The sequence below is a fragment of the Orcinus orca genome, chromosome 9, assembly GCF_937001465.1.
Source record: "Orcinus orca chromosome 9, mOrcOrc1.1, whole genome shotgun sequence".
Classification (NCBI taxonomy): Eukaryota; Metazoa; Chordata; class Mammalia; order Artiodactyla; family Delphinidae; genus Orcinus; species Orcinus orca.
The window spans coordinates 75966964-75987329 of NC_064567.1; the positions used below are offsets into that span (position 1 = coordinate 75966964).

Genomic DNA, 20366 nt, shown 5'->3' on the forward strand with positions numbered 1-20366 from the left:
CAGAGCAGCTAACTCCCTGGAATGTGCACGATTCACACAGGCCAATACAACACATGAGCATTATTCCCAGGTCTTCTGCTGGAACCGCTCGGGTTAAAAAAAAAAAAAAAAAAAAAAAGCTGGCTATTTCCACGGAGAACACTAATCTACGAGGAGAGCTGTGAAAACATGAGACTGTAGGTACAACCATCACATGGTGTAGTCTACATAAAAGTAAAGCCAAACATAGGAAAGTAATGCCAAAAAATGGAGAGAGAAATTTCTAATGAAAGCATCTGGACACTGGAAGTCAGCATTACCCAAATTTAGCTGTACCCCTATGCCATAAATACCTTCGTAAGCTAATGCCAATTTGACTTAGGTCTCGATCACCTAAAACTGAATAAATACTGATTAATACAACTATTGAACCCAGATCAACGTAACAGGATTTTTTTTAGTATCTTACAGTCACTAAATATCAATACTTCGGAGGAAAGCCCCCAAATACAAACAAAAAATCTACCTCATACTACTTTATACCAAATCATATACTTTATGAAAAGTATTATAATGAGGTTATAAGTATATATTGTAATTGTGACTTAGGTTGATTTTTTAATTTTCTTGGTTCATAGACCTCCTGAATGTCCATCAGAAAATGGCAAAGTAGAGCTAATAAAGACAACCATGGGAGAACAGAAAAGAAACAAGTTGTGTGTGTGTGTGTGCGCATGTGTTTGTTTTATGAAGAAGGTAAAAAATGGAATTCAGTACCAGACATTTTAATATCCAGAAGTAAATAATGTTCCAAAGATCATGTGTCATTTTTTTTAACAAGGTCACAAAATTACTAGGTAAATGTAGAAATATATCCACATACATTTCTCCGTGCATAGAACATATACTAATGCTATATCTTTTAAAATAGGTTGTAATTTTCAACAAGAGGTAACAGTGGATTTTAAAAGAGCTAATACTACATAAAAATGCACGCAAATTCCACTTTGTAGATACACACCACACTGTTATCCTCACTACAGATGAAAATAATTTGTCCTATACTCTATTTTCACTGAGAATTCATAACTAAACCTTTTACTCTAATGCCATAAAGCTAAATAAGTGTTTACTTATTCTACCACAGGACAGCGTTAAGTATTGTAGATTACTGCCATTAAATTAACCTAAAAGAGTAAAAGGAAAAAATAATTTCAGTAGTTTACTTACATCACAATTACAGCCAAATACTCCATTAGAAAAGGAAATCAAGTTATAAGATTTGTCACCCCAGCGTACTGTTGGATCTCCAGTAAGAACCTTTGTAGCAACCTAAAATAAATGTAATATTTCCAAATTTAAAGGATTTTAATATTGGCTTTTAAGTATTTATATCTTAAATACACACAAACACACACACAAACACACATGATCTCACTTTTCCTCTTCAGGTAAACAAAATTTAATAAAATTTAATAAAATATTATATTCAAGAGATAATAATTCTGGCCTTGACTTTAAATAGTACTCAAAATCCAAGAAATTCTACCAGAAAAGAGAATGATGGTACAACATTCATGAATGTTTAGAGAATATACAATTGAAAGGACAAGGCTTTTGCAACTTGAATAGGATAAGGATAAGAGGCATTGATAAGTTTAGTCATTAAAGTCTAGTTACAAGAAAAATATTTCAAGAATTCATATCCTACTAAGGCAGTTTCTCAAATGTAAGTTTGGGCCATAAGTGAGTCATGAAACCACAGTAAACATTCTTTACAAGAAAGAATAAAATAGAACATAAATATCAGAGTACATCGCAGATAGTCAAAGTAATTATTACTGTTTTGTGAAACTTCTATGATGTATGTATGTGTAAGTGTGCACACGCTTGTGTGCACGTGTGTGTAATGGGCTGCAATCTAAATATGCCTAACTGTAGATTGCAGCAAAAAAGTTTGAGCAACACTTCATGAAAACACATTCTTCCTCAAGAAGCTTGTTGATTCTACTTAAAAACAAATGCAGCTAAGGAAGAGGAAAAATTGTTTTCTAGCTACAAGGTTTTTCAATCCTATATTATTTTATTTCTAACATTTAATATTGATGAATGTATTATGAAGTAACTTCAGTGTTTTCAAAAGACTCTGAGATTCCTACAAATATGACTACTACCTTTTATTTTTTTCCCAGGAAATGATATTACCCCAGAAAAAAAAAAGTAGGCCACAATTACCCTTAAATTCACTAAAGTCAGTGTGTTCTATAAAACCAAATGATAAAATAAATCACAAGAATGATATAATTCTTAGGACAGACCTCACCAACTAAGATATCAAGGCCCACTGGTGTGGGTTATAGGTAGGTTCTCATGTCACCTTTGGTATGAAATCTCATTTAGCCCAGCATCTTATGCAAATTTCCTGTATATATGATCAATAAAAAGGTTGGGAACCACTGACATCTGATAAGCAAATAATAGACATACTTCTTTAAACAACATATAAGATGTCTAAATGGAGCTAAACAATGTGGCAAGAATTTACAAAGCATTATTTATGTATAATCTTCATTTGATATGTGTGTGTGTGTGTGTGTGTGTGTGTGTGTGTGTGTGTATAGCTAAGAAAATGTTTTAAAAGCCTGCATTAAATATTTTATGACTTAGTATTTGCACTTTCTTTTCTTAGCTGCCCCATTCTAAGATAAAAGGTGTTTCCAAGATACAGGAAACAACTGTCTTCACAATTATGTTTCACAGTGGTTTTATGGGTGTATATTTCAAACTCAGTAAGTTGTATACATTAAATATGTACAGCTTTTTGTATGTCAATTATACCTTAATAAAGTGGTTTAAAAAAAAAAAGTCCTGCATGTAACAAAATTCTTCTCATGTTCAATTTACACAAGAGTCCTCCAGAAAAATCTGTGGGAAGAAATAACAAAATAAGATAGTTGAATACCTGAGAATAATCTTCCGGTGTTACATGTGGACTGCCGTCATCTAAACAAAATACCAGTAAACTGCTCTGAATTTTTTCTAACATAGTCAAGTTCTCTGGATTAAGACTAATCAAATATTCTCGTGCCTAAAGGGCAAGGAGATAATAAAAAAATGTTACAAATTAAATACAAAATATCCAGAAAATCTTAATAGGTTCTCAAAAAGTTACCAAAAAGGTTCATCAAGAAAAGTGTGAATTCAAGAACCTCTCTGTTGACTCCTGAACAGGTTTTTCCTCCAACTGCATGGCTGGTCCCTATACTTGTGCTACTAAATGCATAAAGGTATAAAGTTATGCCACCCCCTAGATTTTCTCTAATAGTTTAATATTGTACAATGTATTTAATGCTGCTTAAAACTTAAAGCTGTCTGTCCATTTATCTTTACTTCAAAAATCTGAACAAAGGGCCAGCATATACTTGAGCTCAGTGTTTGAAATTTAAATGTAAATAAAATAAAAATAGCATAACCTCACCCCAAAAGTGTAAATTAGAGTTAATAATATTGTATTGCATATTTGAAAGCTTCTAGAGAGTATATCTTAAAAGTTCTCATTACAAAAAATGTAATTTTTAGGGCTTCCCTGGTGGCGCAGTGGTTGACAGTCCGCCTGCCGATGCAGGGGACACGGGTTCGGGCCCCAGTCCGGGAAGATCCCACATGCCGCAGAGCAGCTGGGCCCGTGAGCCATGGCCGCTGAGCCTGCGCGTCCGGAGCCTGTGCTCCGCAACGGGAGAAGCCACAACAGTGAGAGGCCCGCGTACCGCAAAAAAAAAAAAAAAAGTATTTTTTAGTTTTCTGTATGGTGATGGACGCTAACTAGACTTACTGTGGTGATTATTTCTCAATATATACAAATATTGAATCCTTATGTTGTATAGTTGAATATAATGTTGTAAGTCAATTATACCTCAAAAGAAAAGAAAAATGTAAATTATAACCTTAGCCCATCGAGTTCGCTCCTCACTAGTTAACGCTGCTACCCCAGGTCCATCAGGTTCACTATGGCACTTCTTTTGGATGTATGTCAGTTGCCTTTGGAAGATTAAATAAAGAGGATTCAAAAAGAGCACAGGCAGGATCACTAGCTACTTTGGCCTTTAATAGGTTATAAAGTTTATACGTATTTAAGTGTTTTGATATATTATCCAAAGAAAGAGATTATGGTCTCAACAGCAATGGAGTTATTTCCTGCACATCTTATTTTTTTTTTAAAGTGATTATGTGGCCTATTAATACCGTAAGTATACTTGACAAATCTCACAAATTATTATGTACATTTTATCTAGCTAAAAACTATGTGTATATATTAACAGAGGACTTATTCTGTACCCAAGTAATACTTGGGCTTAACCCCCAAAATAGAAATACCATGTAGTTAGTTTTAAATGTTTTCACATATGCCATTCTTACTTAAAATCATTACAAAGACTACTAGCTAAAGATAAATTATTTCCCCCCATAGCATTCTATAATCCTAGTCTGATGAGTTTCACGTATCTTTAAACATATAGCAGGTAAATAACAGGGTTCTTCCACAAAGAAATTTTAATCAAAATTCTACAGCTTATTTTCATCCCTACTTCCTCATAACATATGCTAAGAAATTACCTCAATTTAAACGCTTCCACAGGTTTCTCAGAAAGTGAGCTACTGTAGCTTAATAAATGCTCAAAATGCACCACTAGTAGCCATCCCTTATATGTGACTTTATCATTCAAGGAATGAATTCCTTGCTGCAAAATTCCTCCGCCTTTATTTGAAACTAATGGTGTCCTGTGGAGTAGATGAAGCCTTCTATAACAAACAATCTGCATCTATGGTGGAAGCAACTTGCCTTATCTCTTCCTGCTTACCTGTCTTTGCTAACTCTGATTTTGCTTCAATTACAAATAAAGCTTACAGAGTTGGTGGTTATATGGCGGCCATAGTAACTAGGATAAATTCTGAATGCTTAAGGAATAAAATCTACCTCACTGTTTTTCTCCATATGGTATGAGCTGCTGCCCTTCCCTTACCACCTGAGAGCACCAGTTTTTACTATGAAACTTTTCCCCACTCCCTGATATAGCCATTTTAATATTCAGTGGGAAAGGACCACGTCATAAAAAAACAGTCATTATCAGAGAGAAATCACCAGGAAAAATGTATTAAACCTGAAATGACATTTTAAGTTTGATAATAAAAGGTCAGCTAGTAACTGCCAAATCCTCACCATTAAGAAGTCCATTCTACCTAAAGTGATCTACAGATTCAAGGCAACCCCTATTAAAATCCGATGGCATTTTTCACAGAAACAGGAAAAAGAATCCTAAAATTCATATGGTACCACAAAAAACTCCAAATAGACAAAGCAGTTTTAAGCAAGAAGAACAATGCTGGAGGCATCACACTTCCTGGTTTCAAAATATATTACAGAGCTTCAGTAATCAAAATAGTATGGCACAAATAACAGACATACAGGTCAATGGAACACAACAGAAAGCCTAGAAATAAATCCACTTACATACAGTCAACTGAGGTGCCAAGGAAGCCAAAAATACACAATGGGAAAAGGATAGCCCCTTAAATAAACAGTGTTGGGAAAATTACCACATACAAAAGAATGAAACTGGACCCCTATCTTACACCATACAGAAAAATCAATTCAAAACAGACTAAAGGCTTAAATGTAAGACCTGAAACAATAAAACTCCTGGAAGAAAACATGGGAAAAAATGCTTCTAGACATTGAACTCAGCAAGCATTTCTTAGACATGATACCAAAAGCACAGGCAACAAAAATAAAAACAGACAAGTAGGATTACATCAAACTAAAAGCTTCAGCACAGTTAACAACTAAGTGAAAAGGCAACCTACAGAATATGAGAAAATACTTGCAAACCATACATCTGATAAGAGGTTAATATTCAAGGAACTCCTAAAATTTAATAGCAAAAAAAAAATCTGATTAAAAAATGGGCAAAGGGACTGAACAGACATTTCTCCAAAGAAGATATAAAAATGGCCAACAGGTATATGAAAAGGTGCTCAACATCACTAATCATCAGGGAAATGTAAGTAAAAACCACAATGAGATATTATCTCATTCCTGTCAGAATGGCTATTAACAAAAAGATAAGTGATATCAAGTGTTGACGATGATGTGGAGAAAAGGGAACCCTTCTGCACTGTTGGCGGGACTCTCAATTGGTGCAGCCACTATAAAAAACTATGGAGGTTCCTCAAGAAATTAAAAATAGAAATACTATATGATCCAGCAATCCCAGTTCTGTGTATATATCCAAAGGAACTGAAATCAGGATCTTAAAGAGACATGTGCATTCCCAGGTTCCTTGCAGCATTACTCACAATAGCCAAGAGGCAAAAGCAACTTAAATATTCAACGACGGATGAATGGATAAACGAGATGTGATAATATACATACAAATGGAATTCTATTCTGCCTTAAAAAAGAAAGAAATCCCACCACTTGCAACAATGTGAATGAACCTGGAGGACACTACCCTAAGTGAAATATGCCAAACACAGAGGGACAAATACTGCATGGTATCACTTATACATGGAATCTAAAATAGTTAGACTCTTAGAAGCAGAATAGAATGGTGGGTGCCAGGGGCTGATCTAAGGAGGAAATGAGGAGGCATTAGTCAAAGGATACAAAGTTTCAGTTATATAAGATGAGTAAGTCCTAGAGAACTACTGTACAGCATAGTTCCTGTAGTTAATGATACTGTACTGTACACTTAAAAATTTGCTAAAAGGGGAGATCTTAACGTAAGTGTTCTTACCACAAAAAAATTAATTATTAAAAATAAATTAAGAGGGCGGGACACCTTTGGAGGTAATGAATATGTTTAGGATATAGACTGTGGTGATAGTTTCATCAGTGTATACTTATCTCCAAACTCATCCAGTTGTACACAATAAATATGTACAGCTTTCTGTATGTCAATCATACCTCAAAAGTGGTTTAAAAATAATTTCTCTATTCATATAAAAAAAGAGGTACAGATTTGGTAACTAAAATAACCCCTCTTTTCCTTTAATTTGGCTACCTATGCACCTGTTTTCAGCTACACATGCAATTTCTGATATTTAAAAGCACAAAGATTTGTATTAACAATGTTTATATTTCAGAATCACACACTTTTAAAATATTCTACCCTTGATATGGCCTCACAATCTTGTTTCTGCCTTCATTACTTCCCACTCATTCTTTAATTTACCATAATCGGGTTTTGTCCTCCAGTGATTATCCTGAAAGTACGTTTCTGAATGTTACCAATGGCATCCCATAAAATCCAGCAGCTTTATCTCAGTCTTATTTTCCTCATTGCAGTGTTTAAACACCCAGGAGTCAATATTAAAATTCTCTCTGCCTTGGCTTTTGTAGCACTGTTCCACTGTGGTCTCCCTAACTCACTGACTACTTGGTCTTTTTCACTAACCATTTGTTCTCGTTCCACTGTCAAATGTGTGTTTCACCAAATTTCTCTCAGTGGCCTCCCCCAACCTCTTCTACAAGTTTCTCCTTTGGTAATTTCATCCACTACTTTAATAGCTTCAACCATCACCTTTATATAAGAGGCAACCAAATCTCTAACTTCAACCCCATTTTCTCTCTAAATTTCTGGTACCAAACTTCCAAATGCTTATTGGATGTATCTACCTCAAATTCTGTCAACATCCCCAATTAAATTTGGAATTTAAAAATTATCTCCCTGACCCCTCTTTATTAATACAAATTTTTAAAAAATTGATCTTAGAGAAAAACATAGGTATAAATCTTCATGACCTTGGATTGATCAGGCAATGGTTTCTAAGATATGACACTAAAAGTACAAGTAACAAAAGAATAGATAAATTAGACTTGGTCAAAATTAAAATATTTGTCCTTCAAAAGAGGCCATGAAGAAAGTGAAGAAACAACTCTAGAATGAGAGGAAATATTTGTAGTTTATATATTTGATAAGGGACTTATATCTAGAATATATAAAGAAGTTTTACAACTCAATAATAAAAAAGACAAATAACCCAATTAAAAACTGGCAAAGGATATGAATAGATACTTCTCCAAGTAAGATATACAAATGGTCACAGGCACATGAAAATATGTTCAACATCGTCATTATGGACATGCAGCTGTAAACCACAATGAGATCCCACTTCATACCCTCTAGGATGGCTACCATCAAAAAGGCAGACAATAACAAGTGCTGGTGAGAATGAAAATAAATCGGAATCCTCAAATACTGCTGATGTGAATGTAAAATGGTACAGTCATACTGGAAAACAGTTTGGCAGTTCCTCAAATGGTCCAACATAGAGTTATGATGCAGCAATTCCACTCCTAGGTATATATACCCAACAGAAATAAAAACACATGTCCACACAAAAACCTATACACAGATGTCCAGGACAGCATTACTCACAGCAGCCAAAAAGTGGAAACAACCCAAATGTCCATCGGATGAATGATTAAATAAAATGTGGTACAGCCTCAGAATGAAATATTTTTCAGCCAAAAAAGGAAGAAGGTACTAATACATGCTACAACATGGATGGATGTTGAAAACATCATATATGCTAAATGAAAGAATGCAGACACAAAAGGCTACATATTTTAAGACTCCATTTATATGAAATGTCCAGAATAGGCAAACCCATAGAGGTAGATTAAGTGAAAGATAGAAAGGTTGCCTAGGGCTGGTGGGGTGGAAGTGTTTGGGAAATATGAGAAATGTCTGCTAATGGACGGGGTAAGAGTTGGGGAGCAAATGAGTTACTGCTTACGTGCTCAGGGTTACTTTTGGGGGTGACACAAATGTTCTAAAATTGATTGTGGAGATGACAGCACAATTCTGAATATTCTAAAAAATACTGAATTGTACACTTTGAATGGGTGGACTGTGTGGTGTGTGAATTGTCTCAATGCTATTATTAAAAACAAGAAAAAAATGGAAAAGGTACCTCCTCGTCTGTTGCCTCCTCCTGTTACAATACTATCTGCTTACTCAGTCACATTTAACAGCTTCCTTTCTTTCTAAATCCAGTTACCAATTCATATTAATTTTATCTCCAAAACATTTTCTGTATTTATCCCATCTTTTAAAAAAATTTTTTTTAATTGAAGTATAGTTGATTTACAATGTTGTGTTACTTTCTGATATACAGCAAACTGATTCAGTTATACATATATATATATATTCTTTTTCAGATTCTTTTCCATTAGAGTTTACTATAAGATACTGAATATAGTTCCCTGTGCTATACAGTAGGACCTTATTGTTTATTTTATGTAGAGTGTCCCATATTTTAAAGTCCCAACCTCTTACTTCTTTACTGGATTACTGCAAATTTTAATACATCTCTTTTCAGGCTCCAACTCACTAAGATTCAGAATCTGACCAATCTATGTTACACTTCTAATATGTATCTTACGTTTCTAAATAAAATTTCCTAATGCATAGGAGTGGCCTAATCACTTAATTCACTCACACATGCACACCCACACACTTCTGCTTTGTATTAAGCAGAGGGAATTAAAAAAAATAGACCTGGTAAGTAGTATCTTAGAGCTCCATCTGCATGTGAAAACACAGAAATAAATGACTTCAATACAATTTAATAATCAATATAATAAAGATAAATATGAGGCATACAGAGAGTCTAAAGGAGTCTAAGTCCTTGGGCCATGAAGAGAAGAAAGAGAATGGGAAATCATGAAATAGGACATAAAATAGGAAGTAGTGACCTTGTGGTGACCTATGAACAGAAACAAAGCACGAGGAGGAATTCTTACTTAGAAGTGGACAAGGCAGGAGAAGGCAATCCAAACAGAAAGCATGAGCACATGCAAAGATCACAGATAACTTAACATGTTAGAACTGCAAGCAAAAATGGGGTAGGAGTGTAGGACGCACAGGGAGGAAGAGCAGGACAAGGCTGAAGGGACAGACGAAGGTCAAATCCAGACCGTCACTAAAAAACTGGAACTCTATTCTAGACCCAAAGAAACCATTCAAGAATTAAGCCAAAGTGAGATAAAATCAAACTTGAATTTTAAAGTCACAGGATGGATGACTGTAGAGCATGTAGGGAAGCAAGAAAACCACCTGAGAAGTTGAATCAACAGAGAGTTAAAAATCTGAACAACACTTTTTTTTTTTTTTTTTTTTTGCGGTACGCAGGCCTCTCACTGTTGTGGTCTCTCCCGTTGCGGAGCACAGGCTCCAGACACACAGGCTCAGCGGCCCTGGCTCACAGGCCCAGCCGCTCCGCGGCATGTGGGATCCCCCCCAGACCAGGGCACGAACCCGTGTCCCCTGCATCAGCAGGCGGACTCTCAACCACTGCGCCACCAGGGAAGCCCTGATTTATTTTTTTAAAAGAAATCAGAAATCTGAATTTTTGTGTGAATTCAACCAGAAATCCATATGTTTCTGTGAATTCTCCTGATTTTAAAATAGTAATGTAAATTCTCTGTTATCCAAGCAAAACAGGCCACAGGCTGAATTCAGCCCACGGATCACATGTTTCTGGGAGAGTGGCTTTCAGTAATAAAATTATTAGATCAGGCTTGTTAATTGTATGTCAAATTTGGAAATTTTAAAATATAGCTGGAACGTACAGAAAGATTATCCAAGACACAAAAGCAAAACACCTAAAAGATGGATAATTCTGCCTACATCAAAATTAACAATGTCTGTTCAATTACCAAATAAATTTGTTAAATGGAAGAAAATGTTTGCAATCTGTATAACTGATAAATGATCAGTGCCCAGAAATATAATTACTACAAATCAATAAGAATAAAAAAATAGCCAATAGAAAAACAGGCAAGCCTACCTCAAGAAACAAGAAAAATCTCAAGTAAACAATCTAACCTTACACCTAAAGGAACTAAAGAAAGGAGAACAAACAAAACCCAAAGTTAGCAGAAGGAAAGAAATCATAAAGACCAGAGCAGAAATAAATGAAATAAAAAAAAACAATAGCAAAGATCAATAAAACTAAAAGCTGGTATTTCAGAAGATAAACAAAATTGATAAACCGTTAGCCAGACTCATCAAGAAAGAGAGGGAGAGGACTCAAATCAATAATATTAGAAATGAAAAAGGAGAAGTTACAACAGACAGCAAAGAAATACGAAGCATCCTAAGAGACTACTACAAGCAACTTTATGCCAATAAAATGGACAACCTTGAAGAAATGGACAAATTCTTAAAAAGGTATAACCTTCCAAGACTGAACCAGGAAGAAACAGAAAATATGAACAGACCTATCACAAGTAATGAAAATGAAATCTTCCAACAGGGCTTCCCTGGTGGCGCAGTGGTTGAGAGTCCGCCTGCCGATGCAGGGGACACGGGTTCATGCCCCGGTCCGGGAAGATCCCACATGCCGCGGAGCGGCTGGGCCCGTGAGCCATGGCCACTGAGCCTGCGCATCCGGAGCCTATGCTCCGCAACGGGAGAGGCCACAACAGTGCGAGGCCCGCGTACCGAAAAAAAAAACTTCCAACAAACAAAACTCTAGGACCAGATGACTTCACAAGTGAATTCTATCAAACATTTAGAGAAGAGCTAAAACCCATCCTTCTCAAACTCTTCCAAAAAATTGCAGAGGAAGGAACACTCCCAAACTCATTCTATGAGGCCACCATCACCCTGATACCAAAACCAGACAAAGATACTACAAAAAAAAGAAAATTACAGACCAATATCACTGATGAATATAGATGCCAAAATCCTCAACAAAATACTAGCAAACAGAATCCAACTACACATTAAAAGGATCATACACCATGATCAAGTGAGATTTATCCCAGGGATGCAAGGATTATTCAATATACGCAAATCAATCAATGTAATACACCATATTAGCAAACTGAACAATAAAAACCATATGATCATCTCAATAGATGCAGAAAAAGCTTCTGACAAAATTCAACACCCATTTATGATCAAAACTCTCCAGAAAGTGGGCACAGAGGGAACCTACCTCAACATAATAAAGGCCATATACGACAAAGCCACAGCAAACATCATTCTCAATGGTGAAAAACTGAAAGCATTTCCTCTAAGATCAGGAACGAGACAAGGATGTCCACTCTCACCACTATTATTCAACATAGTTTTGGAAGTCCTAGCCACGGCAATCAGAGAAGAAAAGGAATACAAATTGGAAAAGAAGAAGTAAAAGTGTCACTGTTTGCAGATATGATACTATACATAGAGAATCCTAAAACTGCCACCAGAAAACTACTAGAGCTAATCAATGAATTTGGTAACATTGCAGGATACAAAATTAATGCACAGAAATCTCTTGCATTCCTATACACTAATGATGAAAAATCTGAAAGAGTAATTATGGAAAAACTCCCATTTACCATTGCAACAAACTGAATAAAATACCTAGGAATAAACCTACCTAGGGAGACAAAAGACCTGTATGCAGAAAACTATAAGACACTGATGAAAGAAATTAAAGATGATACCAAGAGCTGGAGAGATATACCACGTTCTTGGATTGGAAGAATCAATATTGTGAAAATGACTATACTACCGAAAGCAATCTACAGATTCAATGCAATCCCTATCAAATAACCAATGGCATATTTTACGGAACTAGAACAAAAAATCTTAAAATTTGTATGGAGACACGAAAAACCCCGAATAGCCAAAGCGGTCTTGAGGGGAAGAAAGAAGCTGGAGGAATCAGACTCTCTGACTTCAGACTATACGACACAGCTACAGTAATCAAGACAATATGGTACTGGCACAAAAACAGAAACATAGATCAATGGAACAAGATAGAAAGCCCAGAGATAAACCCACGCACCTATGGTCAACTAATCTATGACAAAGGAGGCTAGGATATACAGTGGAGAAAAGACAGTCTCTTCAATAAGTGGTGCTGGGAAAACTGTACAGCTACATGTAAAAGAATGAAATTAGAACACTCCCTAACACCATACACAAAAATAAACTCAAAATGGATTCGAGACCTAAATGTAAGACCGGACACTATAAAACTCTTAGATGAAAACATAGGAAGAACACGCTTTGATATAAATCACAGCAAGATCTTTTCTGATCCACCTCCTGGAGTCATGGAAATAAAAACAAAAATAAACAAATGGGATCTAATGAAACTTCAAAGCTTTTGCACAGCAAAGGAAACCATAAAAAAGACAAAAAGACAACCCTCAGAATGGGAGAAAATATTTGCAAACGAATCCACAAAGGATTAATCTCCAAAATATATAAACAGCTCATGCAGCTCAATATTAAAGAAACAAACAACCCAATCCAAAAATGGGCAGAAGACCTAAATAGACATTTCTCCAAAGAAGATATACAGATGGCCAAGAAGCACATGAAAAGCTGCTCAACATCACTAATTATTAGAGAAATGCAAATCAAACTACAATGAGGTATCACCTCACACCAGTTAGAATGGGCACCATCAGAAAATCTACAAACAACAAATGCTGGAGAGGGTGTGGACCAAAGGGAACCCTCTTGCACTGTTGGTGGGAATGTAAATTGATATAGCCACTACGGAGAACAGTATGGAGGTTCCTTAAAAAGCTAAAAATAGAATTACCATATGATCCAGCAATCCCACTACTGGGCATATACCCAGAGAAAACCATAATTCAAAAAGACACATGCACCCCAATGCAGCACTATTTACAATAGCCAGGTCATGGAAGCAACCTAAATGCCCATCTACAGATGAATGGAAAAAGAAGTTGTGGTACATCTATACAATGGGATATTACTCAGCCATAAAAAGGAACAAAATTGAGTCATTTGTTGAGATGTGGATGGATCTAGAGACTGTCATAGAGAGTGAAGTAAATCAGGGAAAAACAAATATTGTATATTAACACATGTATGTGGAACCTAGGAAAATGGTACAGATGAACCAGTTTGCAGGGCAGAAGTTGAGACACAGATGTAGAGAACAAACGTATGGACACCAAGGGGGGAAAACCGCGGTGGGGTGGGGATGGTGGTGGTGGTGTGATGAATTGGGCAATTGGGATTGACATTAGTATACACTGATGTGTATAAAACTGATGGCTAATAAGAACCTGCAGTATAAACAGACAAACAAACAAACAAAAGAACTAATGCTAAACTTTCTTTGGGTTATTTGTATGGAAATATGTTAATATAAATGTTTCAGACATTACATGAAATTTCTAAAAATCTTATATGTTCTGGTATAATGGTATAAGTCATAATTCTAGTTATTACTTGAAAATGTATATCTCAGAAATAACTAAATTTCCTTGTCAACTGCATTATTATGAACTTTCATCAAATCTTTAACTGTGGTCATTTTTAAGTCTTTTGTCATTTACAGACAGTTCTGGGTGTACTCTGATGCTTTTGCAAAAATGTTCCTATAAAAGGGTTTCATCTTCAAGGAATTCATGGAAAAGACTCTGACAAGTACAGGTTTCTGGTTACTGACTACACTGCTGAACTGAATCAATAGGCATTTTCAGAACTCTAATGGAAAACTGATGAATTATAAAAGTGCTAACAAAAGATCAAGACAAAAAAAATAATTACATGGGACTAAGTGAACTGATGACGATGATTATAATTTTTGTGACTTTGTTTGAATTAAAAAAAAAATCCCACAAGGACTCAGAGGCAAAAAATATACAAATCAATTTTCACTGCAAAGTAAAGGAGCTGTTACAGTGGAGGATTACTGGACTGAATGTCAATATTATGACATAGTATGAGTGTGTTTCGTGTTTGGTAATTGCAATCATTGTTGCTTTTGTTGTGGTCATCCATTTACAATGCTTGGTGTCAGTTTATTTATCTCTTGTAAAAATAAAATACAGTGTGTGTGTGTGTGTGTGCGTGAAAAATTGAGGTTTCGTAAATTCTCTCTTAAATTTTCTTTTACTAACTGCTAGTATATAGAAATATTAATTTTTATATGAAGACGTCATACCCAGCTTGCTAAAGTCACTTATTAATTCTAATTCTATAGATCATTTTAGATTCTTTAATTATCTGGAAATAAAGTGTTCTTTTTTTCTATCTTTAAAAAAAAAAAAGAAAAATAGGCAAGGGACTTCCCTGGTGGCACACTGGCTAAGAATCTACCTGCCAATGCAGGAGACACAGATTCAATCCCTGGTCCAGGAAGATCCCACATGCCATGGAGCAAATAAGCCCATGCGCCACAACTACTGAGCTTGCGAGCCACAACGACTGAGCCCACATGCCACAACTACTGAGACCACACACCACAACTATTGAAGCCTGGACGCCTAGAGCCTATGCTCTGCAATAAGAGAAGCTACCACAATGAGAAGCCCATGCACCACAATGAAGAGTAGCCCCCGCTCGCTGCAACTAGAGAAAGCCCGCATGCAGCAACGAAGACCCAATGCAGCCAAAAATTAATTAATTAATTAATTTTAAACAGTACACAAAAAGTACAATCCGTATGGTAAAAGATTGATAAATTAGACTACATTCAAATGCAGAGCTTCTGCTGATCAAAAAGATACTTTGAAACCCATGAAAAGCTCATATCCAGAATGTATAAGGAACTCCTACAACACGCCTAGTGTTGAACACACTAGTTCAAGCGCTTATTAGCACAACTACTTTGGAAAGCTGGCACAACCACTGAGGCTGAACATACACATACACTATGACTCCCCAAGTCCTCTCCTGAGTGTAATCAGACAGAAGTGCATGCATGTATACATCAAAGACTTGTACGGGAATTTTCACAGCAGCATTTTTTGTACTAATAAAAACTGCAAGCAAGCTAAGTGATTATCCTTGAGAAGGAACAAAAGCCCAGTAACTGGGAAGTGGTATAAGGGGGATTTCTGGAGTAATGGAAACGTTCTGCATCTTGACCTGCGTGGTGGCTGCATGAGTAATTAGCTACGTACTTCTGTATGTGCTTGTGTATATGTCTGTAATACTCAATAAAAATAATTTAACATATATATACCTTCATATAATTCAAAATTTAGAAGACAATCTAGAAAATTTGAACAACTGATTGTACTGATATATTAACATGCTAATGAATCCTTGATCAACTTTTTAGAATAAGCAAGTCATTAAGTGTGATAATGGTAATGCATATTCATGTTTTTAAGACTTCTTATATCTTAGAGAGTCATACTATTTATAGTGAAAGGATATTATGTCTGAGATTTTCTTTAACATAATCCATGGGGGAGTGACGGAAGGGGCACAGCAGGTATAGTTGAAATGAGGCTATGAATTTATAATTGTTGAAGTTAGGAGTTAATAACAGTTGAAGCTGGGTGTGAGTACATGGAGGAGCTTCATTATATAATTCCTGCTACCTCTGGAAATTTTCCATAATACTAACTTTAAAAATATAAACATATGCAGCACTATTTACAATAGCCAGGTCATGGAAGCAACCTAAATGTCCATCAGCAGATGAATGGATAAAGAAGATGTGGTACAAATATACAATGGACTATTACTCAGCCATAAAAAGGAACAAAAATGGGTCATTTGTAGAGATGTGGGTGGACCTACAAAGTGTCATAAAGAGTGAAGTAAGTCAGAAAGAGAAAAACAAATATTGTATATTAACGCATATATGTGGAATCTAGAAAAATGGTACAGATGAACCGGTTTGCAGGGCAGAAATAGAGACACAGATGTAGACAACAAATGTATAGACACCAAGGGGAGAAGGGGCGGATGGGATGAATTGGGAGGCTGGAATTGACATATATACATACATACACTAATATGTATAAAATAGGTAACTAATGAGAACCTGCTGTATAGCACAGGGAACTTCACTTCGCCGTACAGTAGAAACTAACACAACATTGTAAAACAACTATACCCAGGACTTCCCTGGTGGTGCAGTGGTTAAGAATCTGCCTGCCAATGCAGCGGACACGGGTTCGAGCCCTGGTCCGGAAAGATCCCACATGCCATGGAGCAACTAAGCCCGTGCGCCACAACTACTGAGCCTGTGCTCTAGAGCCCGGGAGCCACAACTACCAAGCCCACACGCCACAACTACTGAAGCCCACACGCCTCGAGACTGTGCTCCGCAACAAGAGAAGCCACCGCAATGAAAAGCCCGCACACCACAACAAGAGTAGCCCCCGCTCGCCACAACTAGAGAAAAGCCCACTCGCAGCAATGAAGACCCAATGCAGACAAAAATAAATTTATTAAAGAAAAAACAAAAAACATACAAAATAATACTCTCTGTATACACTATTATATGTACATACTACTTGTACATATGTAATATATACTACATATAAAATATACATGTATGTTCTTTTTTTAAAATCTGTATGTGCATACAAATTCACTGCAACAGATCTGGAAGGGTAGAATATACCAAGCTAGCAACAGTGATTAATTTGGGGACAGGGAATGGGATGCGTAATATTTGTAATGTTTATCTTTTCTCCAAGGAGAATATATTTATATACATCCAGTAAAATTTAAAGTTAATTTAAATTAAAAATAAAATAAAAATAGATTTTTTAAAATCAGCATATATACAATTCTTATTTCTCACCTTACCGTCACCTTTTAAAAAGGTAATTTTGAACATCTATTTTTTAACCTAAGCAAAATCTTAAGACCTAATGAGACTCAAGAAAGTAGCTTGAGGGACTTCCCTGGTGGTCCAGTGGTAAAGAATCCGCCTTCCAATGCAGGGGAGACAGATTCGATGCCTGGGCGGAACTAAGATCCCCCATGCCGCGGGGCAACTACTGAGCCCGCACGCTGCAACTAGGGAGCCCGCATGCCACAAACTACAGAGCCCACATGCTCTGGAGCCCAGGCGCCACAACTAGAGAGAGAAAACCCACACACCACAACTAGAGAGAAGCCCAGGCACCACAACTAGAGAGAAGCCCCTATGCCACAACTAGAGAGAAGCTCATGCACCGCAACGAAGATCCCACGTGCCGCAACTAAGACCAGACACAGCCAAAAATTAAAAATAAATAAATAAATAAAATTTAAAAAGAATGTAGTCTGAGGGATGAGGGACTGCCCTGGTGGTCCAGTGGTTGAGAATCCTCCTTCCAACGCAGAGGATGCGGATTCGATCCCTGGTCCAAGAACTAAGATCCCACATGCCACGGGGCAACTAAGCCTGCGCACCGCAGCTACTGAGCCCACGTACTCTGGAGCCCATGTGCCACAACTAGAGAGAAGCCCGCACGCCACAACAAAAGATCCTGCATGCTGCAATGAAGATCCCGTCTGCCGCAACTAAGACCCGAAGCAGCCAAAAATAAATAAATAAAATAAATTTAAAATATACAGAGATTTAAAAAAAAAGAAAGTGTGAAAACCTGAGAATCTCTGGTGGGGTCATCAAACATCCTTCATGCATTACATCGAACACAAAAACTCGGCCTCGACACATCACTGCAATGTGACTTGGGCAATGCCCTTCACTCTCTGGAAAAGGAAAAAGAAAATAGAAGACTCAAATTTCTCAAAGTTAAGCAAGAGTAAAGCTGCATATTTATATCCAACAGAAAAAAAATTCCTCCAATATTTTATCTATCATATATTCATCAAATATGTCACATGAATAAAAATACTTTAATAAGGTGATAAAATTTCAGTTATTATGTCATAAATACATGTTCCTGAAACCCGTCCATGTAAAACATCTAGAAATCCACGAAAGTTTCAAATATTTGTATACCTTAAGAATCATATAAATTCCGTATTGTTGCAGGACTTTCTAGTTTTATTTATGCATAGGATGGGAAGAGAAAAGGGTCGCAGAGAAATCCTGGAGGAGAGCTATTTGAGTTAAGTTTCTTTTGGGGTTTTTCTTTTTCTTTTTTTAACATCTTTATTGGAGTATATCTGCTTTAAAATGGTGTGCTAGTTTCTGCTTTATAACAAAGTGAATCAGCTATACATATACATATATCCCCATATCTCCTCCCTCTTGCGTCTCCCTCCCATCCTCCCTCCCTATCCCACCCCTCTAGATGGTCACAAAGCACTGAGCTGATCTCCCTGTGCTATGCGGCTGCTTCCCACTAGCTATCTATTTTACATTTGGTAGTATGTGTTAAGTCCATGCCATTCTCTCACTTCGTCCCAGCTTACCCTTGCCCCTCCCTGTGTCCTCAAGTCCATTCTCTACGTCTGCGTCTTTATTCCTGTCCTGCTTGGGGATTATTTTAATGTTTATTGATCATCACATAATTTAACTGCAATAGTATCTAGCTGTGATTTCTCAATAAAATAGTTTTCAGCAGAATAAGGACACTGTATGCCTGGGTGGCAAGGACAAAGCATTTTGCCCAATCTGTAGCATTACTTAAGGCTCTGATGACACCTGGTAAGCCACTGATAATTGATTCTATGACTCATTTGGCACATCTTAATTCCCCAAGAACTATTTATTTTTGAGATTTTTTTTGAGACTATCCTGATTTAGTCCCATTTTTCAAGTACTAGTCCCTTTGAGAAGGGTCTTCCTATAAGATCTCTGCTCCTTCCCTCTCAAAAAAGAAAGAGGAGGAAGAAAGTTAGGAAAGACATATACTGCCACTGGAAGTAAATTTATTGGTTGACATTACGTACAAGGAACTGTGCTAAATGTTTTACACAGATTATCTAATGAAATCTATTCATCAGCTAAGAGGAAGAGCCATTTCCTGATAGCACTATTATTTTTTCTCTTATATCCTATTTCCTCAAGTCCTTGTAGGTGAGGTATGTATTTCCTTTGTCCCTCATGGCTATTTCCAAACCATTTCTTCTTTCTTCCCCTTCAAAAACCTCCATACCCTTTCACATTTACCACCACTACCTTTTATTGCTGTCCTCTATTACCTAAAATTTCAGGCTGCAAAAGAAAAAATAAAATAAACCTGATGCCAAGTTAATCAATAAATATTTGGGAAGAGGATGACAGAAGGGTGCTGCCACAGGATGAGCATAAGAGGGGATATCTGAGCAGAGAAATGAAGCAAAGGTGCGAATACAGTAATACCTGCAGGAAGAGAGTTCCAGGTAGAGGAAACAGCAAGTACAAGGGCATTAGGACAAAAATGAGCTGGTCTGCTTAAAGGGAAACAAGGTCAGTGCAGCTACAGCAGAGAGAAATGGGTAGAATGGTAGAAAAAATTGGGGCTAGACCATATTGGCCTTAGAAAGGGTTTGCAATTTGAAGTATGATGGAAAAGAAGCCAATGGAAGGTTTTAAGCAGGATAGTAATAATGTCACCTAATTAATACTTTACAAAGGGCACTCTAGCTGCCATATGGAGAACAGATTTTAAGAGGGAAGAAAATATACAGCAAGATCAGTTAGGAGGTAAC

General features: G+C 36.6%; 1 protein-coding gene across 11 annotated transcripts in view; it reads right to left on the reverse strand.

The window, feature by feature from the left end:
* CROT (carnitine O-octanoyltransferase) overlaps positions 1 to 20366 on the reverse strand; it is a 94817-nt gene that overhangs the window by 61798 nt on the left and 12653 nt on the right. For 6 of the 11 annotated variants that reach the window (XR_004486825.2, XM_033440222.2, XM_033440229.2 and 3 more), the window contains exons 7-10: positions 18368 to 18476; positions 3924 to 4017; positions 2942 to 3067; positions 1210 to 1311 (exon numbers count right to left, since the gene is read on the reverse strand). Coding sequence is in view for 8 of the 11 variants with exons in the window: in XM_033440222.2 (XP_033296113.1) it covers positions 1210 to 1311; positions 2942 to 3067; positions 3924 to 4017; positions 18368 to 18476 (431 nt within the window). In the remaining 3 variants the exon portion in view is untranslated. Of the gene's footprint in view, positions 1 to 1209; positions 1312 to 2817; positions 2905 to 2941; positions 3068 to 3923; positions 4018 to 18367; positions 18477 to 20366 lie in introns of those variants that run through there. The other 5 variants (XM_049714899.1, XM_033440239.2, XR_004486826.2 and 2 more) reach the window with 4 other exon arrangements.